This window comes from Colias philodice, chromosome 17, assembly GCF_061535455.1.
Source record: "Colias philodice isolate Cphi_HAF_F1 chromosome 17, ilColPhil1 Martin Lab GWU primary, whole genome shotgun sequence".
Lineage (NCBI taxonomy): Eukaryota > Metazoa > Arthropoda > Insecta > Lepidoptera > Pieridae > Colias > Colias philodice.
Genome location: NC_143102.1, coordinates 1,051,984 through 1,072,992, shown reverse-complemented (window position 1 = coordinate 1,072,992; position 21,009 = coordinate 1,051,984). Strand labels below are relative to the sequence as shown.

The following is a 21,009-nucleotide window of genomic DNA, read 5'->3' as shown; positions in this document are numbered from 1 at the left end:
CGCGTTTTTATTTAGTCACTAATAAAATATGTCTAATGACAATAGTAATTTAAAATATAGGAAGACATGAAAGACTATAATATGCAGGCTTTAAAAATATTCGTAATGCTCTTATTGCAAATGTTAAAATTGATCTAGCCGCCTTTGGCCGATGTACACAAATGGACACAAACATATTATATTAATATAAGACCAGCTATCCTAAAATTGAGAAAATACAAAGACACACGACTATGCACCAATTAAATAAAACTAAACTCACATTTTAATATAATTTATTCTTACTAAAAACAATAAAAAAACAGCGAAAACCAAAACAATTGCTTTTACGACATAATCCAAAAAATACAATGCACCAAAAAAGACCCTTAGATCACCCCAAACCAGATTTGTTTTTACAATTTTCTGTAACAATCTCATTTCTATGCTAATGTATAAACGATTCCGGTCTGAAGAGCCCTTTATGCTTCTAACCTAATCACTCCCTCGTTATCTACGCCTTAATACGGTAAGGCAGCTTTTGGTTTGCCGTCTATAAGTTTGTGTTTTGTGTGAATTTCTGGGAACACTGGTAATCTGATTAAAATGACGTTTAACCGACTTTGAGGTTAACGATTCGACACGTATGGTTGTGATGATAGTTTAAGCGCTATGGATTCACACGTAATAATTTATAGAACTAGCTGTGTCATGTCGTTTGCCAGACGAACCCGCGGGCAAATATTAGTATTTCTTAAGCAGCTAATCTAATGTGTCCTTCTGGTAAAAAATCTATTTCATTGCCATTTTTCGTCAACATCAGTTATATTATTTTCGTAATATAGTGCCCAGCATACACACATTTTACAAATTATCGCGTTTACAATATTAAGCCCTGTTAGTCGCAAAAACAAACAAATTGCTGATATATTCAGATAGACGCGGACAACTAATTGGAACAAGTTACGAATTTTCATGAACGTTACAAAATTCGCTGGATCAGCTTGTTGTTTTTAAGTCTTTTTTACAGTTTTTTCAACCGACTTAAAAAACGAGCAGGTACATTCGTCCTGGTGAACTAATTTTGATGTTCCTTTTTTATTTGAAAGAGTGCTTTCCAGTTACCTTACCTAAATTATGTCCAGTTCTGACTATTGGAGGGTGGTAAATGTTAAGTGTTTTATTATAAAACTAGTAATTACCACCCGCAGCTTCACCCGCTTTGTCCAAATCCTAATAAATTATATACTTAAACCTTCATCTTGAATCACTATCTATCTATTTAAAAAAACGCATCAAAATCCGTTGCGTAGTTTTAAAGATTTAAGCATACAAAGGGACATAGGGACAGAGAAAGCGACTTTGCTTAGTAGTGATATTACCTAAATAATAATAATTATTAAAATATTCACGATTTTAATAAAATTATCGATACTATACCCATTCATATTGCTCTTCTAGAACCAATAAAATTCTATTCTAAACAAAAAAAGTTCTAAATAACTTTGATATCCGCGAGTTCAGCCGAGTCACGGTATAGCAATAACACTCTACTATGAATTCCAAATAAAACACCTTTCCTGGGATATTGCCAGAACAATTTGTTTTTTTTTTGAAAAAGTGAAAAACTAACTTCAGAACAGCCTCTAGCGTAGCATAGCCGATTGGTAGAGCCATTTTATTTAAATAAAGTTTGATGTAAAACTAGATAAAAGTAAATTTCTACATCACATCACATAACAAATGACAATATTTTAAATCCTATAAAAATCGTGTAATACATACTCCATTGATCGGGTTTTTTTACAGACACATACTCCTTTAACTGAGGGAGATGGCTGATCGATAAAAATATAACGTGGATAATATAACGTTAATCTTTTCCCTGTCGCATACAAAAGATCAAATTGTATTTTCTATAACTGCAATCACATAAAATTCAGCAAATAACGAATAAATTTATTTGCAGTCGATTGATATACCTAAGTAAAAAAAAAAGTGAAACTTCTTTATGACCTTATTTTTTCAAAAAATAATTTACTATATGCAACTTTACAGAAATACGTCGAATCACGCGTGGTAGGGATAAGAAAAAGATGGCGCGTAACGGAAAAATGTCACGCGTAACGAAAAAATGTTACACTAATTTTTTTTCCAACCCCGATAAAGAAGTTTCACTTCAATAAAGTTACTGTTAAAAGTAAAAAAACTGAAATTTCATATACAATTTATTTTGTGTACGATTTTCACAAACTATTTAATCTTCATAACATTTACTACAATATCCACTGTTTGTTTTATGTGCTAGAACATATTTATTTTTACGGGAAGTCCTAGAATAGCAAATAAAGTCTAGACTTGCTATTTGATATTTTTTATCATCTCGTAACAGCGGAAATAAACCGTAACATTTTAAATGCCACTTTTTTGGGGCTTATAAGGATAGATAAACACATTTTGCTTATAAAGGATTTTTTATATGCTAGAGAGAAAAACCTCAAACTGATGAACTATTTATATGTACATTGAACAAATCAAATGTTATATATTTTTGTTACAGGTGGCGCCAAACATAATCGAGTTTGTCAAATCACCAGTCAACATAATAGACTTCTTATCGACATTAAGTTTTTACATGGACGTGGTAGTACAATTGACAGTGGTCAGGAGAAATATAGACAAAGCGGATATTCTGGAGTTCATATCCATTATCAAGATCCTTAGGCTCTTCAAGCTGACGAGGCACAGTCCAGGGCTGAAGATCCTGGTCCATACCTTCAAGGCGTCGGCTAAGGAACTGACGCTTTTGGTGTTTTTTCTTGTGCTGGGCATCGTCATCTTTGCAAGCTTGGTGTATTATGCGGAGAAGTCACAGGTATGATGAATTCTTAATATTTTTACCCGATTGCGAAAGGAGGGTTGATTTTTGAGTGTAGTGTATATTTAGTTGGCACGCCCCAGAGCGAAAACGGAGAAAGAGCCTGTCAAATTTTTAAGCGAGTGGTGTCAATAGATTCGTGAGTCGTGAGAATGTGAAAATTAAACAAAAATTTGCGCCAAAAAGTAATTAATATTAAAAATTGCTGTTGGCTTTTTGTTTTAATAATAATGTGTTGAAGAATATAAGTAATATGGGTAAATAGAGCTCTTGAGTTTGTAGGAATATATAGAAAAAGTCGGGATAGAGATAACCTAAAGAGATAATAATCTGTAACCACTTAAATGATAAATATTACATATCTATCAACAAAGGCATATTCCTTAGTGCCATAAGTGGTTTTTTTTAGTAAATAACCCGGAACGAATCGAGAAACTGGACAGTTTTTATATGAAAGAGTAACAAACATCCATTTATACATACGGATGCTTTCAAACTTTCTCATTCATTACATTTATTAGATTGGCTAATCTTTCACTTACATTTATTATCACTACATAGTATAAAACAAAGTCGCTTTCTCTGTCCCTATGTATGCTTAAATCTTTAAAACTACGCAACGTATTTTGATGTGTTTTTTTTTAATAGAAAGAGAGATTCAAGAGTAAGGTTTTAGTATATAATTTACTAGCGGTCCGCCCCGGCTTCGCCCGTGGTTCATATTTCGCAATAAAAGGTAGCCTATGTTCTTTCTCAGGGTCTAAAGATTATCTGTGCCAAATTTCATCAAAATCGGTCTAGTAGTTTATGAGCCTATTCATTACAATCAAACAAACAAACAAACAAACAAAGTTTTCCTCTTCATAATATTATAGTGTAGATTATGTTTTAGACAAAGCGGGCGAAGCCGCGGGCGGAAAGCTAGTTTATGATAAACCAAGTAAGAAAAGACATTAAACAACAAGTCCATACAATACATAATATTTTCACAATTCCTACTTTCTAGTGGAATCTTGATAAAACAACATTCCTTTCAAATTATTCATATTGGTACATAGTGCATCTAAATTTAATATTCAGGGAAATTTCTATCGCATGTTTTCATTTCCGAACGAAATAAAATATGGAGCAGGATTCTACTTCAAAATACAACAACTGTTGGATATTCATATTGAAGTTCAATTTATTTCCTAGCTTCAAAGGTCAGGTATTGTAGTGCTAGATTTAATTCAGGATTAAAATGGATTTATAAGGAAGGCTGATAGCGAATTCAATAAAATGAAGGTTCATTTTAGATGACGATTTGAAAGGCTGAACACCTATTTGTTACGATTTTAATAAGAAACATTGAAGATTTTACCTTCTAGATTATCGCTAGAAATTAAAAAAAGACGTGTGGCACTCGGGGACTGCCGCGGTAAAGCTATTGCATGCTATGCCTTCAAGCCACACCTCCGTGCCCGTCGGAGTGGGGAGCGTGAGGTTTTTTCGTTACGGAATTTCTGGATTCGGTCCCCGAGCTCAAGGCCCGCGATAGAAGCTATGTAATAGCTTAAAAATCTTAATTTCTGGTCTAAGATATTGAAACCAAAATATAGGAAAACAAAGTAGATAGTGACTTCATACATCAATAAAAATGTGTATCAAACAAAAGGATTTTCATCCTTATCTAAATAAAAACCTCTTAATGAATATTATTATATTATAAGGTATCTATATAAATACAAAGTCGTTTAAATGTACTATAAAAAGGAAAAATATCTGCTTCAAAATTATCCAAAGAACCAGTCATATGTTCGAATATCTTGCTCGACTTTCCTTTCTTATGTCTAATAAATGGCGGCATATTTTTCACCGTCAATTACCGACTTACATACATCAGTGTCACCTGCGTCTCGTTATAACTAATACGACTTGAAATTATCTTTGCTATATACAATTTTCCTTCGTAATAACGATACGGGTTGGGTCGACCACCATTTTGAAAATTGGTGTCGTGTTGATTAACAAAATGTTATGTGTATGTGTGCGTGTTTTATGTGTGTGTGCCACCCACCCATTTAAAAATTAATGTCGTATTTTCACAAATTTCCTGTGTGTATGTGTGTGTGTGTGTACAGTGTATGTGTATGGGTGTGCAATATGTTCTTATAATTATAGTCAATCAATTATTATGAACAGGAGAGGTTTTAAATTAAACTTTATGCACGAACACTGGTATAAACTTGTCTAGTTTACATAATTTAAATAATGCTCCATGTATTATCACAGGTATTATAATATTACATTTTTATCTAAGAGACTTCTAGCATAACCATCTTGATTTGTAAAAACGTAAAAATACTTTGTAAAAGTAACAAAAGCTTCCATCTGAAAATTAAAATTTCAAATATTCCGACTCCACTCTACACAAAGTTAAGATCAACCTATAATCCGATGAAATAATATTTTTACACGTATTCTACATGCAAAGCCGTGAAAAGGAAGTTTTGTAAACATCTGGCCGGATCATACAAAGTTGCATAAGATTTTCGCCTTTATGCAGTTGGAATAATGAGTATAATTGCATCACAACAAGTTGGAGGCAAAGATTTACATAATTGCGGTCACATATTTGAATATTCATTAAAACAATTCGCTCAATTTCTTGTAGTTTGCATACATTCATAGATACTTCTATATTATATTGCTATAACGTATATATTTTTAGAGAAGGAGTCCATAACAAAAATCATCCATAAAATGAATGAGTTTTAAAACGTTCGTGATATAAATGATAATACATATCCTAAAACTAGCAGTGCCTCGCCCTTTTACCCCCCTTGATCCGCTTCTATTGGTCTAAGCGTGACGATTGGAGATATTTTAGCCTCCTCCTTCCTCGTCTATCAAACATTGAAATAATTTTTCAAATCGGAGACGTAGTTCTTTAGATTAGCGCATTCAACCAAACAAACAAACTTGGACAGTAGGTATTAATTACTAGAGAATGTATACTTCATAATAATTTTATCAAAACATGATTTCAGTACAGATCAGAAGAAATAAACAATATTTTATACTTGGAATATCTCAAGCTACAAGCAAACGGATCTAAATATCCCTTGAAGTGCGGAACACTAAAACAAAATGACCCTTGTCCCATTGTAAGGGAGCAAGGGAACAAAATAGGGTCAGAATTCGATAACAAGTTGGGGAGTTTTTATATATTTTGTGGGAATTAGAAAACCTTGCCTATGGCGCACTTGTATACCTACAGGGTTAGTTGAACTGGTTTTGAAGAACCGTGATAACTCTTTGTGTAGTGGTTAAGGGGTCTTAGTATTTGTGGTGTGGATTATAATTGAATTGGTAAATATTAGTATGTGTTATATTTTGTTGTGCTAGGGTGAAATATGTATATTACTTGTATGTCTATATTTTGACCAATATTATGTTTTCGTTTAGACTCTAGGTAGAGAATACGTAGAGGGAAAAACCTTCTCTACTACATGAACATTGAAAGTACGATAACAATTTTGGTAAATTCTACAAATCGAATGAATAAAGAAAAAAATTACCAAAAACAATACTTAATCATAATGATATTATCATCTCGAAAAGGTTGAGTCAGTTTCGTTAAAAAAGGCCGAATAAAATTTCACGTAAAAATATTACAGCTCATTTCTCGGTAGTTATGAAAGGGCCTTAGTAAGCTAATGCGAAATCCCCTTAGGACCGTTTCGGAGGTCTGTTGTGTCACGTTACAGTATATTGAGGTCAGGAATGCACGTGTGTTATTTGATTTGATATTATTCGCTGATGAAGGGCCTTTTTATTTTGGATATAGGTGACATAAAAGATAGCTATGAATTGAGAAAATTGCCTGTTTTACACAGGATATGCCTAGCAAGAGAGCCAGAGCGTCATAAAGATTTTTTTATTTTATAGAAAAAAACTAAACACAATTCACGAAATTTTTAATATACAAAATAAGTAGTCATTTTTCGTATAGGTGAAATATTAATCACATTCAGTTCAGGCACTTTATCTTGCTTCGCCTATACAGTTTTTTGTTTATTTTATACTGTTTAGAGATATTTTTATAATATGCAAACGTATACGAATTATTATAATGAAAGTATTATAATATGTTTCTCCACACACCGCATACGTGACGTGAAATGGAAATCAAAAAGGTTGGCTTACATTGCTTGATTTAATTCTAAAAAGGAAGACAAAAAATCTTTCAGTAGGTATCATAACAATAACAAAGAAAATTGTGAATTTTCTTGTCAAAGTTATATGATTTTTTAATGTGGAACTAGCAAAACTATAGTTTTCACGGAAACATTAAAATTATTTTCTTGAACTCTACCGTTGGAAGTTCACTTTAATTTTTGAACTTTAGGCTGTTATTTAAGTAAGAAAGAGAAATAGCGAAGGAAATATGTATGCACTGATTTTGCCTCAAAATTATTTTACGTCATATTTTTTGGAATTATGACAAAAGATTTTAACGATATTAGTGGGTGTGAAAGAGTTATTAATTATTATAGTCGTTATTTACCAATACGAGGCGTGTTTTAAACTGGTATTATAATAATATACCTTTTGCCATGTTTCGTACTAGTAGTGGCACTTTGGCAATTCAATTATTTTATACTATGATAAAATGCCGTTGAACATATAATGATATTGTCTCTACAAATCCCATAAACCTAAAATCATTTGTTCGGATTTTTCAAGTCACATACCTACCTTATTCTTACGACTCACCTGCGTTCTGCACGTAATGGAACATACATTCGACATCTGCATTGTTAGATACTATGTAGCATTGCGATACGTGGAGGGAATACTTATAAATACGAAAAACAACTCAACGTACGGACGCGCTTTACCTCGGCCAAGCCACGTGACATGTCCACACGGAATGTTGCTTCGCGCAGCAATTGCTTCGCGAGGCTGCTCGCTCTGTGTGGACCCGCTTATTGGATATGACTAGTCATTAAAAAAATAAAGGAAATAGATCTATATGGACGACGTTGAATCGTTGGTACCCTCAATTTCAATTTCAAATTCTGGCATTGCTGTTGTTATTGAGAAAGACGGGAATGGTTCAAATCACGGCTCTCATAGCGTGATGATATATATATATATATATATATATATATATATATATATATATATATATATATAAATCGGACCAATAGTTCCTGAGATTAGCGCGTTCAAGCAAACAAACTCTTCAGCTTTATAATATTAATATATATAAAAACAATAATAAACCATTTCATATACTAACCTTTTGTTGCAGGATAATCCAGACAATCAATTCAAGTCCATCCCCCTCGGCCTCTGGTGGGCCATCGTTACCATGACAACCGTGGGCTATGGAGACATGGCGCCGAAGACGTATCTAGGAATGTTTGTGGGTGCTCTGTGCGCGTTGGCCGGTGTACTTACCATAGCACTGCCTGTTCCTGTTATAGTGTCTAATTTCTCCATGTTCTATTCACATACGCAGGTAAGTTGTTGTTTCATGTTTAGGTTGTACGATAAAGAGATCACTCTTTACATTACATAATATGGTAGAACTTAGAATACATATACAAAGAGATCACTCTTTACATTACATATGGTCGAACTTAGAATACATATATATACAATATATATATACACTTGTATGTATGACTCCCATTCTAAGTGGTAGAATAGACTGCGTTTCTGCGATTAATTCAAATATTAAATCTTACTTGTTTCTGGAAAAGCTTTCGAGATAAAGCAGTTGATAGTTGAACACAAGATTCTGTAAATCCTTCTAAGTCTGTGGAATCATTTGGAAGAAGTTGAATCTTTATGATTAAGCTTACGCTTTAAATATTTGTTATTCTGTAATGCAAAAACGTATAGGGATGAAATTCATTTGGTCTTGTTAAGATTTTTAATCTTTTTTTATTATAAGTTATTAAGATTGAATACTTATAAATGAAGTACAAATCGGTTAGATGTCAGCTTTAACATTATTAATATAGAGGTAACATTTAGATCTCTTTTATACAACGTAAAAGTTCAAACGTTCAAAATAATAACCCAGAAACTACAAATGCTACGAGCGCAAACAAATAATTTAAAGTAAATTGAGTGCACGAAATAAAAATAAGCATGAACATGAGTGGATTTAAAATAAATATTTGCTGAGCAATAAATAGTAAAGAGTACGCGTAAACATAGCTTTACCTATAACACGGTTTTTGACTCTGTATCGTTGGACTATTTTAAACTACGTGTGTTCTATTTATTTTAGTAAATAATAATTGCATCAGTTCAAATTTTATTAACCTGTGATTGTTGTTAGATTCACTAATATTATGTTTTGTTATAATTTTAATTTTTAAAGCTGAAGTTTAACACCTGATTTGTAGTGATTGCTTTATTAATTACTTTTTGATCCTGAAACATTATATTATAATTAATTTTTAAGGTAGCCACATCACATTGTAGGGCAGATTGTTACTTAATCGCTAAAAAAATGTTTTTTCTTTCTTTCTTTCTAAATATAAATAAAGCTTTGTTTAAAGCAAGTGGCTTGAATGACATTTTTATACGAGTATGAAAGTTTATTATTTTATATGCTTGATAAGATGTGACTTTATGACGTGTCTAGACGAGCTTGAGCATAGCGTTATATTGCAAAGTGCAGTCGTATTTTTTTTGTATAAACTTAACTTTTGAAACTTATCTCATACAAATATTTATCCATACAATTTAATCTTTGTTTGTTAATTCGTCTCCACAGAGACTATAAACATATCTATACTAATATTATGAAGCTGAAGAGATTGTTTGTTTGAATGCGCTAATCTCAGGAACTACTGGTCTGAATTGAAAAATTATTTCGGTGTTAGATAGCCTATTCATTGAGGAAGACTATAGGCTATATATCATCACGCTAAGACTAACAGGAGCGGAGCCACGCGGGTGAAACCGCGGAGCGCAGCTAGCAAAGTAGGTACACTATGCTAAGTAAAACATAATACAGTATAATATTTTCTGCTCCAAACTTATTCGGTCTCCCCCGTGTAATGAAACGTCGCAGTTTCAAACATAATTATGAGTCATTTTATACTGTTTTATCGTAACTTTACACTTGAAGTGGGAGTCGGATTTACTTTTGTTAGAGTCTTACGTGCGGGGGTCCAAATATTGGTTTGATGCATATTTTAGTTACTATAATTTTAAATGCAGAAATGTAAATTTATTCATATTATGGTTTTGGTTGATGGCTTGTGACCTGGGGGGATTAGCATGATGTCATATAGCAGTATTATTGTATCGTAAAATCTTTCTATAAAAAGCCCAACTTTCAACTTTTTATTCTCTCATGACCGACATGATCCAACATTATTATACATGTAATTTTTAAAATGTAGCAAGCATATCCATATATTAACCATATTATCTAGCATGCAAAAGACCATTTATATAGATTAAAATGTACCAAAGAATTTCTACTAAAGTTTTCAGTTATTTCTCAATCATTTAGAAACTTTTTCCAATAAGATTTAAAGGGTTATCTTAGATAGATTCCAAATTAATGAGCCGTACCGTCCAATGGTCCGGTAACGAGACCAGAGGAATTCTTAAATCACTATTTTGGAAAATGAACCTTAACACAATGCACTAAGGAGGAATTATCGGACAAGCTTGAAACATTTCCCGCTTATTAGAAAACTGGTTTTCATTTGGGTTATACGAGATCATTTTGAAAAAGACAGAAACATTACTAATGACTGTAATTGGAGTGTTCTGAGTTTTTAATTATACACTCTATTTATACCCATTAAAATATAACTTGATACAATTTTTGGAAACCTAGATAATATTATCGTGAAATTCAGAGTTGTTTTCTCTGTAAAAGATGAAATTAGTCTCGGTTAAGCAACCCAAAGAAGACTCATTACTTGCTTGAAAGCTTATTTGATTTGCAAAACCTTAAGTAACCTAAAATTATGATCCTGAACAGTTTCGTTATTTAACATTTATAAGAGACGAGTTTCAACTTTCACCTCCATCTCATTTTAAATTAAACTAATGATCTCAATCAACGAAGCTTCTACAGCTAAAGATATTTTTAATTCTAACGACGAGTTATCATATTCCAATATAATTTGACCTTTTAGATCTAGAATAACCCAGCGCTGTTTCATTATTTACAATCAATAGAGACAGAAATTAAGCTCGGAAGTCTTTTGACCCGAATACGCTTATAGATTCGAAAGGTCAGTTCTATTCTTTTATTCTTTGACCTGCTATTGTATGGAATCGTGTATCTTGAAATTTTGGAAGAGTAATTTTGAATGGTTTTAAGCTGCTGTACCAATTGCTATACCGTTATGAATGCTCTGGATTTTGGAGAAATACTGTTTTAAAAACTTGTGTTCTGCTTTTAGAGAATAAGGCATCATTTATACCGTGTTTACGGCCATAAACTTCAACATTGTAGATAAACTACGTGGCTCGATAGGTCATGGGATATTCTTAAACTTATAATTATGTAGGAACTGTTATTAGTATAATTCTTACATCGATTTTCTGATGTGGATTATTCTGATTGTCATTCTCAGTCTTACATATTTACTTTTATCTCCCTTTTTCTATCCTTATTATATATATTATTATCTTATATATAAAAATGAATCGCAAAATGTGTTGGTAAGCGCATAACTCGAGAACGGCTGAACCGATTTCGATAATTCTTTTTTTATTATATTCCTTGAAGTACGAGGATGGTTTTTATGTAGAGAAAACGTAAATATGTACCACGGGCGAAGCCGGGGCGGACCGCTAGTCTTATATATAAAAATGAATCGCAAAATGTGTTGGTAAGCGCATAACTCGAGAACGGCTGAACCGATTTCGATAATTCTTTTTTTATTATATTCCTTGAAGTACGAGCATGGTTTTTATGTAGAGAAAACGTAAATATGTACCACGGGCGAAGCCGGGGCGGACCGCTAGTTATATATATATATATATATTATATCTTCCCCATCACCGATTTCCTTATCATAAATTAAACGTTATTATTACACTATAAAAACAGAAAGATATACAAGATTAAGAAATATCTTGAGTTTATAACAATATTGTATCGTTCTTATTAAAACATCCAACATTTGATGAACTCATCAACTTCCGAAATATTTGGAATTAGTTACAGAACATGCCTAATTTATAATAATGAGGAATTTTCGTAATTAGGAAAATTGCTCTGAACTCGTTTCGGTGGAGCTTGACAAATTTTATAAATTAATAATGAATCTTTTACGTGATGATATAGATTTTTAGATAAAGGAATATATTATTATAACCCCGCCCCGCGGTTTTACCCACATTTCTCCGCTCCTATTGGCCTTAGCGTGATGATATACCTATAGCCTTCCTCGATAAATAGATCGATATCTAACACGAAATTTAAAAGCTGAAGAGTTTGTTTGAACGCGCTAATCTCAGGAACTACTAGTCCGATTGGAAAAATTATTTTAAAAAACATCGTATCTAAGATGAGATAAAAATAAATTCCAACTTTGACATCGTCCTGAGACGAGGAATATATTTTAGTATAATATCTTGCATGATTTTCTACGTTGTTTTTCGTTAATAGGGCTTATTATTTTAGACTAACTTTACTTAAAGGTTCGTGTAGCCTTTTTTCGTTATATATTAGAAGATCTTGGCATAATATTTGTCTTGCCTCACTTAGTATTAAATTTTGATATTTTGAATAGTAAAGAAATATCTTTAGTTGATATTCTATGACAGGGTTGTTATATTATAGAGTTAGTTATTTAGTGATTAGTGTTAAGAATATAATATACCTAGTTTGGCGTATGCCATAGTTAAATAAATTAATTAAAATGTTGCGTGTCTATAGGTATTCTTAAACAGTTTTCAGATTCATTTAAACTTGTAGTGAATCAATATCGTTTTAAAATTCATTTGTTCAATTGTCTTTCTCTAGCGTAACTTGCTTTCACCATTTCAGCATTTCATTTATCTTCAATGCAACAACCTAGTTGAACCGAAGAATTTTCAGTAAAACGCCCATAAAATATATTATCTTAACAACTGATCTTTACTACAATGTAGGCGTATCTACATGCAATGAATATAACATTAAAAAAATTAATAAAGTAGGTATTAATGCGAATATAATCCGTATTAAAATTCAAACGACCTCATTAAAATATATCCTGAATTGCATTCTGATATTGAATAAAATATGATTAACGATGAAATTAAAGCCCAATTTTCGATACGGCATAATCCGGGCACTCAATGTAACTAAATTGGATTACGGTATTTATACTAATTAGTTTAAAATTATAAATTTTTAAAGGTACTTTATAAATATATGATAGTAGCTTTTGATGTAACGTTTCGGTTTTATTCAGGTTTAAAATAGTTTTTTTCCTAACCCTTCCCATGTTTTAAGTACATTCTATTTAGAATAATACTATTTCGTTGATTAAAAAAACGCCTACACAATAAAGTTTTTTTGTGTTTAAAGTCAAAAAATACAACATCAGCCAGACTTTAACCCCTTTTAGCAGGAATAAGGGTTGTGACCCCAAAGTTTGCTTGAATTACGAAAGTGTTAAGTGCGGGCCTTATGTTATCATAAAAGTTTGCAGAGTAAGAGCACTTCACACCATCCGATACGACATTGTATCCGACGCTGATCCGATATCGTGATAAGCAACATTGATCGTTCAATTTATCGGAATCAATATCAAGTGTTGTCTTAACCCTTTTCCTGAATAAACGTATAGTTAAAATGTTATACAATGTTTTTCCATTAAAAAAGTATTAGATTAACTAAATTTTCATGATAAGAAAGCTTATACCTAGCAATTATACTATTTACATAAATTAATATTATAGACTCTAGACTGTCGCACAATATGAAGTGCAAATTTGTATAATTTTAAATGATAATTAGTATATCAATCAACATACAATAAGAGCGAACTTTTCAGGTCACTGAAATAAAGCCACAACACTTTCTTGCCCAACTAATAAAAGTAGCTCCATCACGATAAACTTTTAAAAAACATCGTGTCGTACACTGTAAAGTCGTTCCAAGGAGCTCGCAGACATTACACATGATGTAAGTTAATTGAAATGCGGCTTACGAGTACGTTACGATAAAATGTCGTGTTTATTTATTAAGAGCGCCTAAAAAGCATGTACACTTGTTTACACTAGCTTATAATGTACTCATTTAGGTACATCTCTTTTGTTTAGACCTAAAATGATGAATGTGTAAAATTTTGATTAAAATGTTCTGAATTTAGTTATTATATTATATAGATATATACAGGGTGTCCCACTGTTGGTATACTAAGCTCAAAGGAGGTTAGATAGACTACGGGCCCATGTTGAAAAAATTATGGGTCATTTGACCCACCACCTGACCTATCTAGAATGATATAAGAGCATAAAATAATAAGATTCAGCACTATGACGTCACTTGTAAGCTGTCCACCTGAGTGCAGGTGAGAATTCGAAAGTTCAGGTAGAGATTTTCTCCCCTTGTCTCCATGATTTTTGTACGGCGTTGCGGAATAATGGCTTAAAAGCAGTATAGAAATAGTATGACACAGATGCCGTACAAAAATGGTGGTCCACAAAGTCGGAATTTATTTTTATTTTTCGACAGTTGCCGGGGTAAATTTGGTCATTTGATTTTTTACGGCATCTGTGTCATACTATTTCTATACTACTTTTAATCAATTATTCCGCAACGCCGTACAAAAATCATGGAGACAAGGGGAGAAAATCTCTACCTGAACCTTCGAATTCTCATCTGCACTCAGGTGGACAGCTTACAAGTGACGTCATAGTGCTGAATCTTATTATTTTATGCTCTTATATCATTCTAGATAGGTCAGGTGGTGGGTCAAATGACCCATAATTTTTTCAACACGGGCCTGTAGTCTAAGAGTTTTGCATACGCTGAGTACGTAAAAAATACTTATAAAATTCCAGACACATTTTTTTTTCAAATAGATGAATTCTTAAAACTCTATGTGTACACCTCTAACAAGCAACCCGCCCAACTTTGCCACTAGCACGTGAGCTATCGTTAAGATTATGTTTTCATAGACAAAATGCTCATATTAGAGAAGCAGTTTTAAATAAATAAATAAAATATGCCGGAAAAACATGGATTTTCAGGAAAAAATTAGCAAAAATTTTTTGATGTAATTTTGTTGTTTAAGTATTTTTTACGTGATCAGTGTATGTAAAACTTCAAGTCCCTTCGCGCTTAGTATACCAATAGTGGGACACCCTGTATATTTGACGAACATTTTTATTATAAAAAGTAATCAATTTTCCTAAAAATGTCGGGGCTTCTCTATTCTTCGTATTTCGTTTTGATATAACATTGACGCGGGGTTAAAAAAATGTTCTTCTTGACTTTGACTTGACTTGACTCGGTACAAAATATATCATAAGATTTTTTTTAATAATTGTGAAAATGGATTATTTTCGTTATGTAATAATATATGGAATAGGGATGATGAATGTGTTTTTTTTAATTAAAAAGGTACATTGCGCGCATTTTTAAGTCTATGCATTCAAAATAATATTTAATTTTAAAATTGAGTTAATAATTAAATTATGTCAAAAAAGTTATTTTAAACGTAGCAATATATTTCTTCGAATCGTCTTTTAAATCTAATCACGTATCCGAATGATACCGATCTTTTCCAATTCAAATAAACTAATTAATCAATGCATTTGAAACTTCGTCAGAAGCGAGTTCAAACTAACTTTAGGAAACTTGTTAATTCTGTGTGTTTGAACTTCTGTCTTGATTTTGTTTGACACTCCAGGGTATAGCGGTTACGGTTAAAGATACCTAGTTGTTACTATTGGTCGACTCTCCGATAGTGGAGATTTTATTTATTTAAACGCGCACATTATACACAATTCCTTTACAGTTTCGGAAATCGATAGATAATATATATATATAAATGTAATTAACTTTTATATTTTCCTAAAAAAATTGTTGCACGATGTCTTTATCGAGTATTTTAAGTCAAAGATATTTTTTTTATTGTAATTGCATTTGTCATTATACTCTGTATTTCAATAACGAACATTCCTATGTGTTATTTATGCCTCCATCGGTCTCAATATGTTATTTTTTTATTTCGTTATTCCTTAAGTATAAATAGATAGGTGATAGGTACTTTCAATTTACATAAGTGTGTGTCTCAATATGTGGACGTATCAGAACACCCACATAAATACTACAAATACGCATTACCTGATTATCACCAGTCAACAAAGCCTTACCGAAACAAGCAGGTACATACGATTTAACCCGTTCGCTTTCCGCACAATAGCCTGGTTTTTCCCGGAGGCGTTCTAAGTGGCCGGGTCATTAGCGCCCCGGCTGCGAAGGGTTAAGTGGTCTGACTTTATTTATTGCTGTCGGGTTTCCGCGGGAGAAATATGTAAAAAATGTTCCTGGATGGAACAAAATGGTAACTCAGAGTGACACGCATAATCCAGAATGTACGTGTTTACAGTTGTTTTACTAATAGTAACAACATAAATCTTGAGACATAGCTAGTATCTAATCTGTGATGAGGAATTAAGTTAGAAAATTGTTTAACACTCATGACAATAAAAAGAAGAATTAGGTATATTGAATAACATAATTCCGGACAATTTTCAAGAACAAGTACCATCTATTTAATCATAGATAGATGAATTGATTTATCGTGAATGAATAGAAAATTACTGTACATGTATATATTTTGTAAATGTATACAAACCTCATGAATGAAATGTTAATTTCTGGCATTAACATTGCAATAGATTGCAGTACAGCGGATGATTACCGATTATTAATCGATGCAGCAATACAATCAGTCTTGATTGGAAACTGTGTTAGTGCTAGGTCATCTGTTGAAGGCTGACAAAAAGGATTTTAATATGTGTAGGATATAGTATGCTTTGACAAAAAGGTTACGTTTAACATGTAAAGAATGTTATCCCATCAAAAACATCCTGTAAAAAACCCAAGTCTCGCAGCTCAGTCTTTCTACCGTCAAAAGTTGTGAGATCCATGTAATACCAAGTCGGTTAATCTATTTAGTGTCTACTTGAAGGACCTTCTGTCTTAAGTTATTACATAAGTTATTATCATGCCAATATTAAAAATATTTAACGTTTTAAACAAATAGATCGACTTGGACATCGCTTGATTTGATTATTAGTATGTATCACACTACACAGCACGACGGGCCAGCGACCACGGACATATATCAAGAAAATTGTCCGGAATTATGTTATTCAATATACCTAATTCTTCTTTTTATTGTCATGAGTGTTAAACAATTTTCTAACTTAATTCCTCATCACAGATTAGATACTAGCTATGTCTCAAGATTTATGTTGTTACTATTAGTAAAACAACTGTAAACACGTACATTCTGGATTATGCGTGTCACTCTGAGTTACCATTTTGTTCCATCCAGGAACATTTTTTACATATTTCTCCCGCGGAAACCCGACAGCAATAAATAAAGTCAGACCACTTAACCCTTCGCAGCCGGGGCGCTAATGACCCGGCCACTTAGAACGCCTCCGGGAAAAACCAGGCTATTGTGCGGAAAGCGAACGGGTTAAATCGTATGTACCTGCTTGTTTCGGTAAGGCTTTGTTGACTGGTGATAATCAGGTAATGCGTATTTGTATTTAGTATTTATGTGGGTGTTCTGATACGTCCACATATTGAGACACACACTTATGTAAATTGAAAGTACCTAGCACCTATCTATTTATACTTAAGGAATAACGAAATAAAAAAATAAAGGAATTGTGTATAATGTGCGCGTTTAAATAAATAAAATCTCCGCTATCGGAGAGTCGACCAATAGTAACAACTAGGTTAGGATCTATAACGGTAACCGCTATACCCTGGAGTGTCAAACAAAATCAAGACAGAAGTTCAAACACACAGAATTAACAAGTTTCCTAAAGTTAGTTTGAACTCGCTTAATGAAGAAGTTTCAAATGCATTGATTAATTAGTTTATTTGTATTGGGAAAGATCGGAAACATTCGGATAAGTGATAGGATTAACTTAATTTAAAAATTAAATATTATATTGACTAACATCGACTTAAAAATCCGCAAAATGTACCTTTTTAATTTAAAAAAAAACACATTCATCATCCCTATTCCATATATTATTACATAACGAAAATACTCCATTTTCACAATTATTAAAAAAAATCTTATGATATTTGTACCGAGTCAAGTCAAGTCAAAATCAAGAAGAACATTTTTTTAACCCCGCGTCAATTTTATATCAAAACGAAATGCGAAGAATAGAGAAACCCCGACATTTTTAGGAAAATTGATTACTTTTTATAATAAAAATGTTCGTCAAATATATACAGACTAAATTCAGAACATTTTAATCAAAATTTTACACAAATATTACTTATTCATCATTTCAGGTCTAAACAAAAGAGATGTATGAGCTAGCACATTATAGTGTAAACAAGTGTACATGCTTTTTAGGCGCTCTTAATAAATAAACACGACATTTTATCGTAACGTACTCGTAAGCCGCATTTCAATTAACTTACATCATGTGTAATGTCTGCGAGCTTCTTGGAACGACTTTACAGTGTACGACACGACGTTTTTTTAAAGTTTATCGTGATGGAGCTACTTTTATTAGTTGGGCAAGAAAGTGTTGTGGCTTTATTTCAGTGACCTGAAAAGTTCGCTCTTATTGTATGTTGATTGATATACTAATTATCATTTAAAATTATACAAATTTGCACTTCATATTGTGCGACAGTCTAGAGTCTATAATATTTTATGTAAATAGTATAATTGCTAGGTATAAGCTTTCTTAACATGAAAATTTAGTTAATCTAATACTTTTTTTAATGGAAAAACATTGTATAACATTTTAACTATACGTTTATTCAGGAAAAGGGTTAAGACAACACTTGATATTGATTCCGATAAATTGAACGATCAATGTTGCTTATCACGATATCGGATCAGCATCGCATACAATGTCGTATCGGATGGTATGAAGTGCTCTTACTCTGCAAACTTTTATGATAACATCAGGCCCGCACTTAACACTTTCGTAATTCAAGCAAACTTTGGGGTCACAACCCTTATATATACATGTCTGTGCCAGCGACCAAAAGGAACGAGAGTTTCAATCGCGTGAGACGCGAGAGACTAAAGAATCTAATATAATATATTAGATTCTTTAGTCTCTCGCGTCTCTATATATTCATTTTGTTTTCATGCGATGTCCAAGTCGATCTATTTGTTTAAAACGTTAAATATTTTTAATATTGGCATGATAATAACTTATGTAATAACTTAAGACAGAAGGTCCTTCAAGTAGACACTAAATAGATTAACCGACTTGGTATTACATGGATCTCACAACTTTTGACGGTAGAAAGACTGAGCTGCGAGACTTGGGTTTTTTACAGGATGTTTTTGATGGGATCTCACTTCTTTTTGTAGAGCCTTTCTTTTTGATACCACCACCAACCACCAACTGCATAAATAACTTTGTAATCCCATATATTTATATGGGATTACAAAGTTATTGATGCAGTTGGTGTATTTGGAAAACTGGACCGAAATTACAAAATATTTAAGTTTTCCCATGATTAAGACACTAAACTCTATATGTATTCCAAATATGAAGCTTCTAAGTCTGCTAGAAGTGCCTTGGACTTTTGATGATCGGTGAGTCAGTGAGTGACAAAATTTAGAAACTTTAACAAGTTGTCATTCTTAAACTACTGGTTCAAATTGACTGAAATTTTAAATATTCTGTGTTTATACAATGCCGGATTAGTTACTGAAGATTCAGGTTTCTTGCTTTATCCACAACCGAATTATAGGGGGTCGAAAAAGGCCCGAATTGCTTCGAGAAAAAGATGGTACGGCCGTGCCGCTTTTTTTTGCTCGACTTGGCGGGGGCACTGCCGTGCCCCCAGATTATGTGAACTTGTTAGCTTGCTGGTTAGAAAGATATTATATAAGAGAGAGAGTATAGGATCCCAAATAAGTTTGTGCATCCATCTTTTTGTTGGATGAATACCTAATTATTGTTTCAAATACTGAATGAGAATAGGATATAAAAATATGTTCGAGGCTATAATAATAATTATCAAAATTGTAAAATGTGTTCATTGGATTTCACTGATCTACTTGTCAAATTAGCGAACTTCTGATAAAAAATATACGACAGTTTATAATTATATGTATAACAGATAGCTTGAGTATATTTTCCAGGCCCAACAACATACCATTTTAAATATCATAATTTCAGCTTAACAAAATAAAAGACGTGTGGCACTCGGGGACTGCCGCGGTAAAGCTATTGCATGCTATGCCTTCAAGCCTCACCTCCGCGCCCGTCGGAGTGGGGAGCGTGAGGTTTTTCGTTACGCAATTTCTGGATTCGGTCCCCGCGCTCAAGGCCCGCGATAGAAGCTATACAATAGCTTAAAAGGTTTAACGAAACGTTACGCTTTTTTACCCTTTTTCCGTTATTTCCTGGTAGAGAGGTAGGTAAATAATGTGTAAATTAAATAAATAAACATTTTATTAATAACAGGAACAACGTAACAGGGAACTAAATACCTACCATATATTTTATAGACCGGGCTCCAAGGAGATGTTCGTTTGCATAAATAGCGGACCTAAATCTGACTTCTGATATATATTGTATAGATCCCAGACATCCTATAGACAGATGTTGCCAACCAGTTTTGTGGTCCCCCTCCCCGCACCCCGGTAATTAAATATGGCATACAAAGAAAAAAATAAACATTTCCAAAACATGCCGTGTGGGGTATCAAATGAAAGAGCTTATTGAGTAGATCACGAATAAATAGCATACTATAACATTTCTTACACTTTCTCTAAGATTTTTTAGAAAATTTACGAAAATACTCCATTTTTGAGTTAACTTTAAACCACTAAAGATCGAAAACTCATGAATATATTTTTTAAATTATTATTCTAAATAATTAACAATAGTCCATTGTTTACGATTCAATAGTTCATACAGTGAAATAGTTGCATGGG

General features: G+C 32.6%; 1 protein-coding gene across 2 annotated transcripts in view; it reads left to right on the top strand.

Moving 5' to 3' along the window:
- The window catches only part of LOC149480807 (potassium voltage-gated channel protein Shaw-like), a 178,748-nt gene that overhangs the window by 142,224 nt on the left and 15,515 nt on the right, over nt 1-21,009 (top strand). For both annotated transcript variants that reach the window (XM_089705741.1, XM_089705740.1), the window contains exons 6-7: nt 2,540-2,854; nt 8,157-8,366. In XM_089705741.1, coding sequence (XP_089561867.1) covers nt 2,540-2,854; nt 8,157-8,366 — 525 coding nt within the window. The remainder of the gene's footprint in view (nt 1-2,539; nt 2,855-8,156; nt 8,367-21,009) is intronic.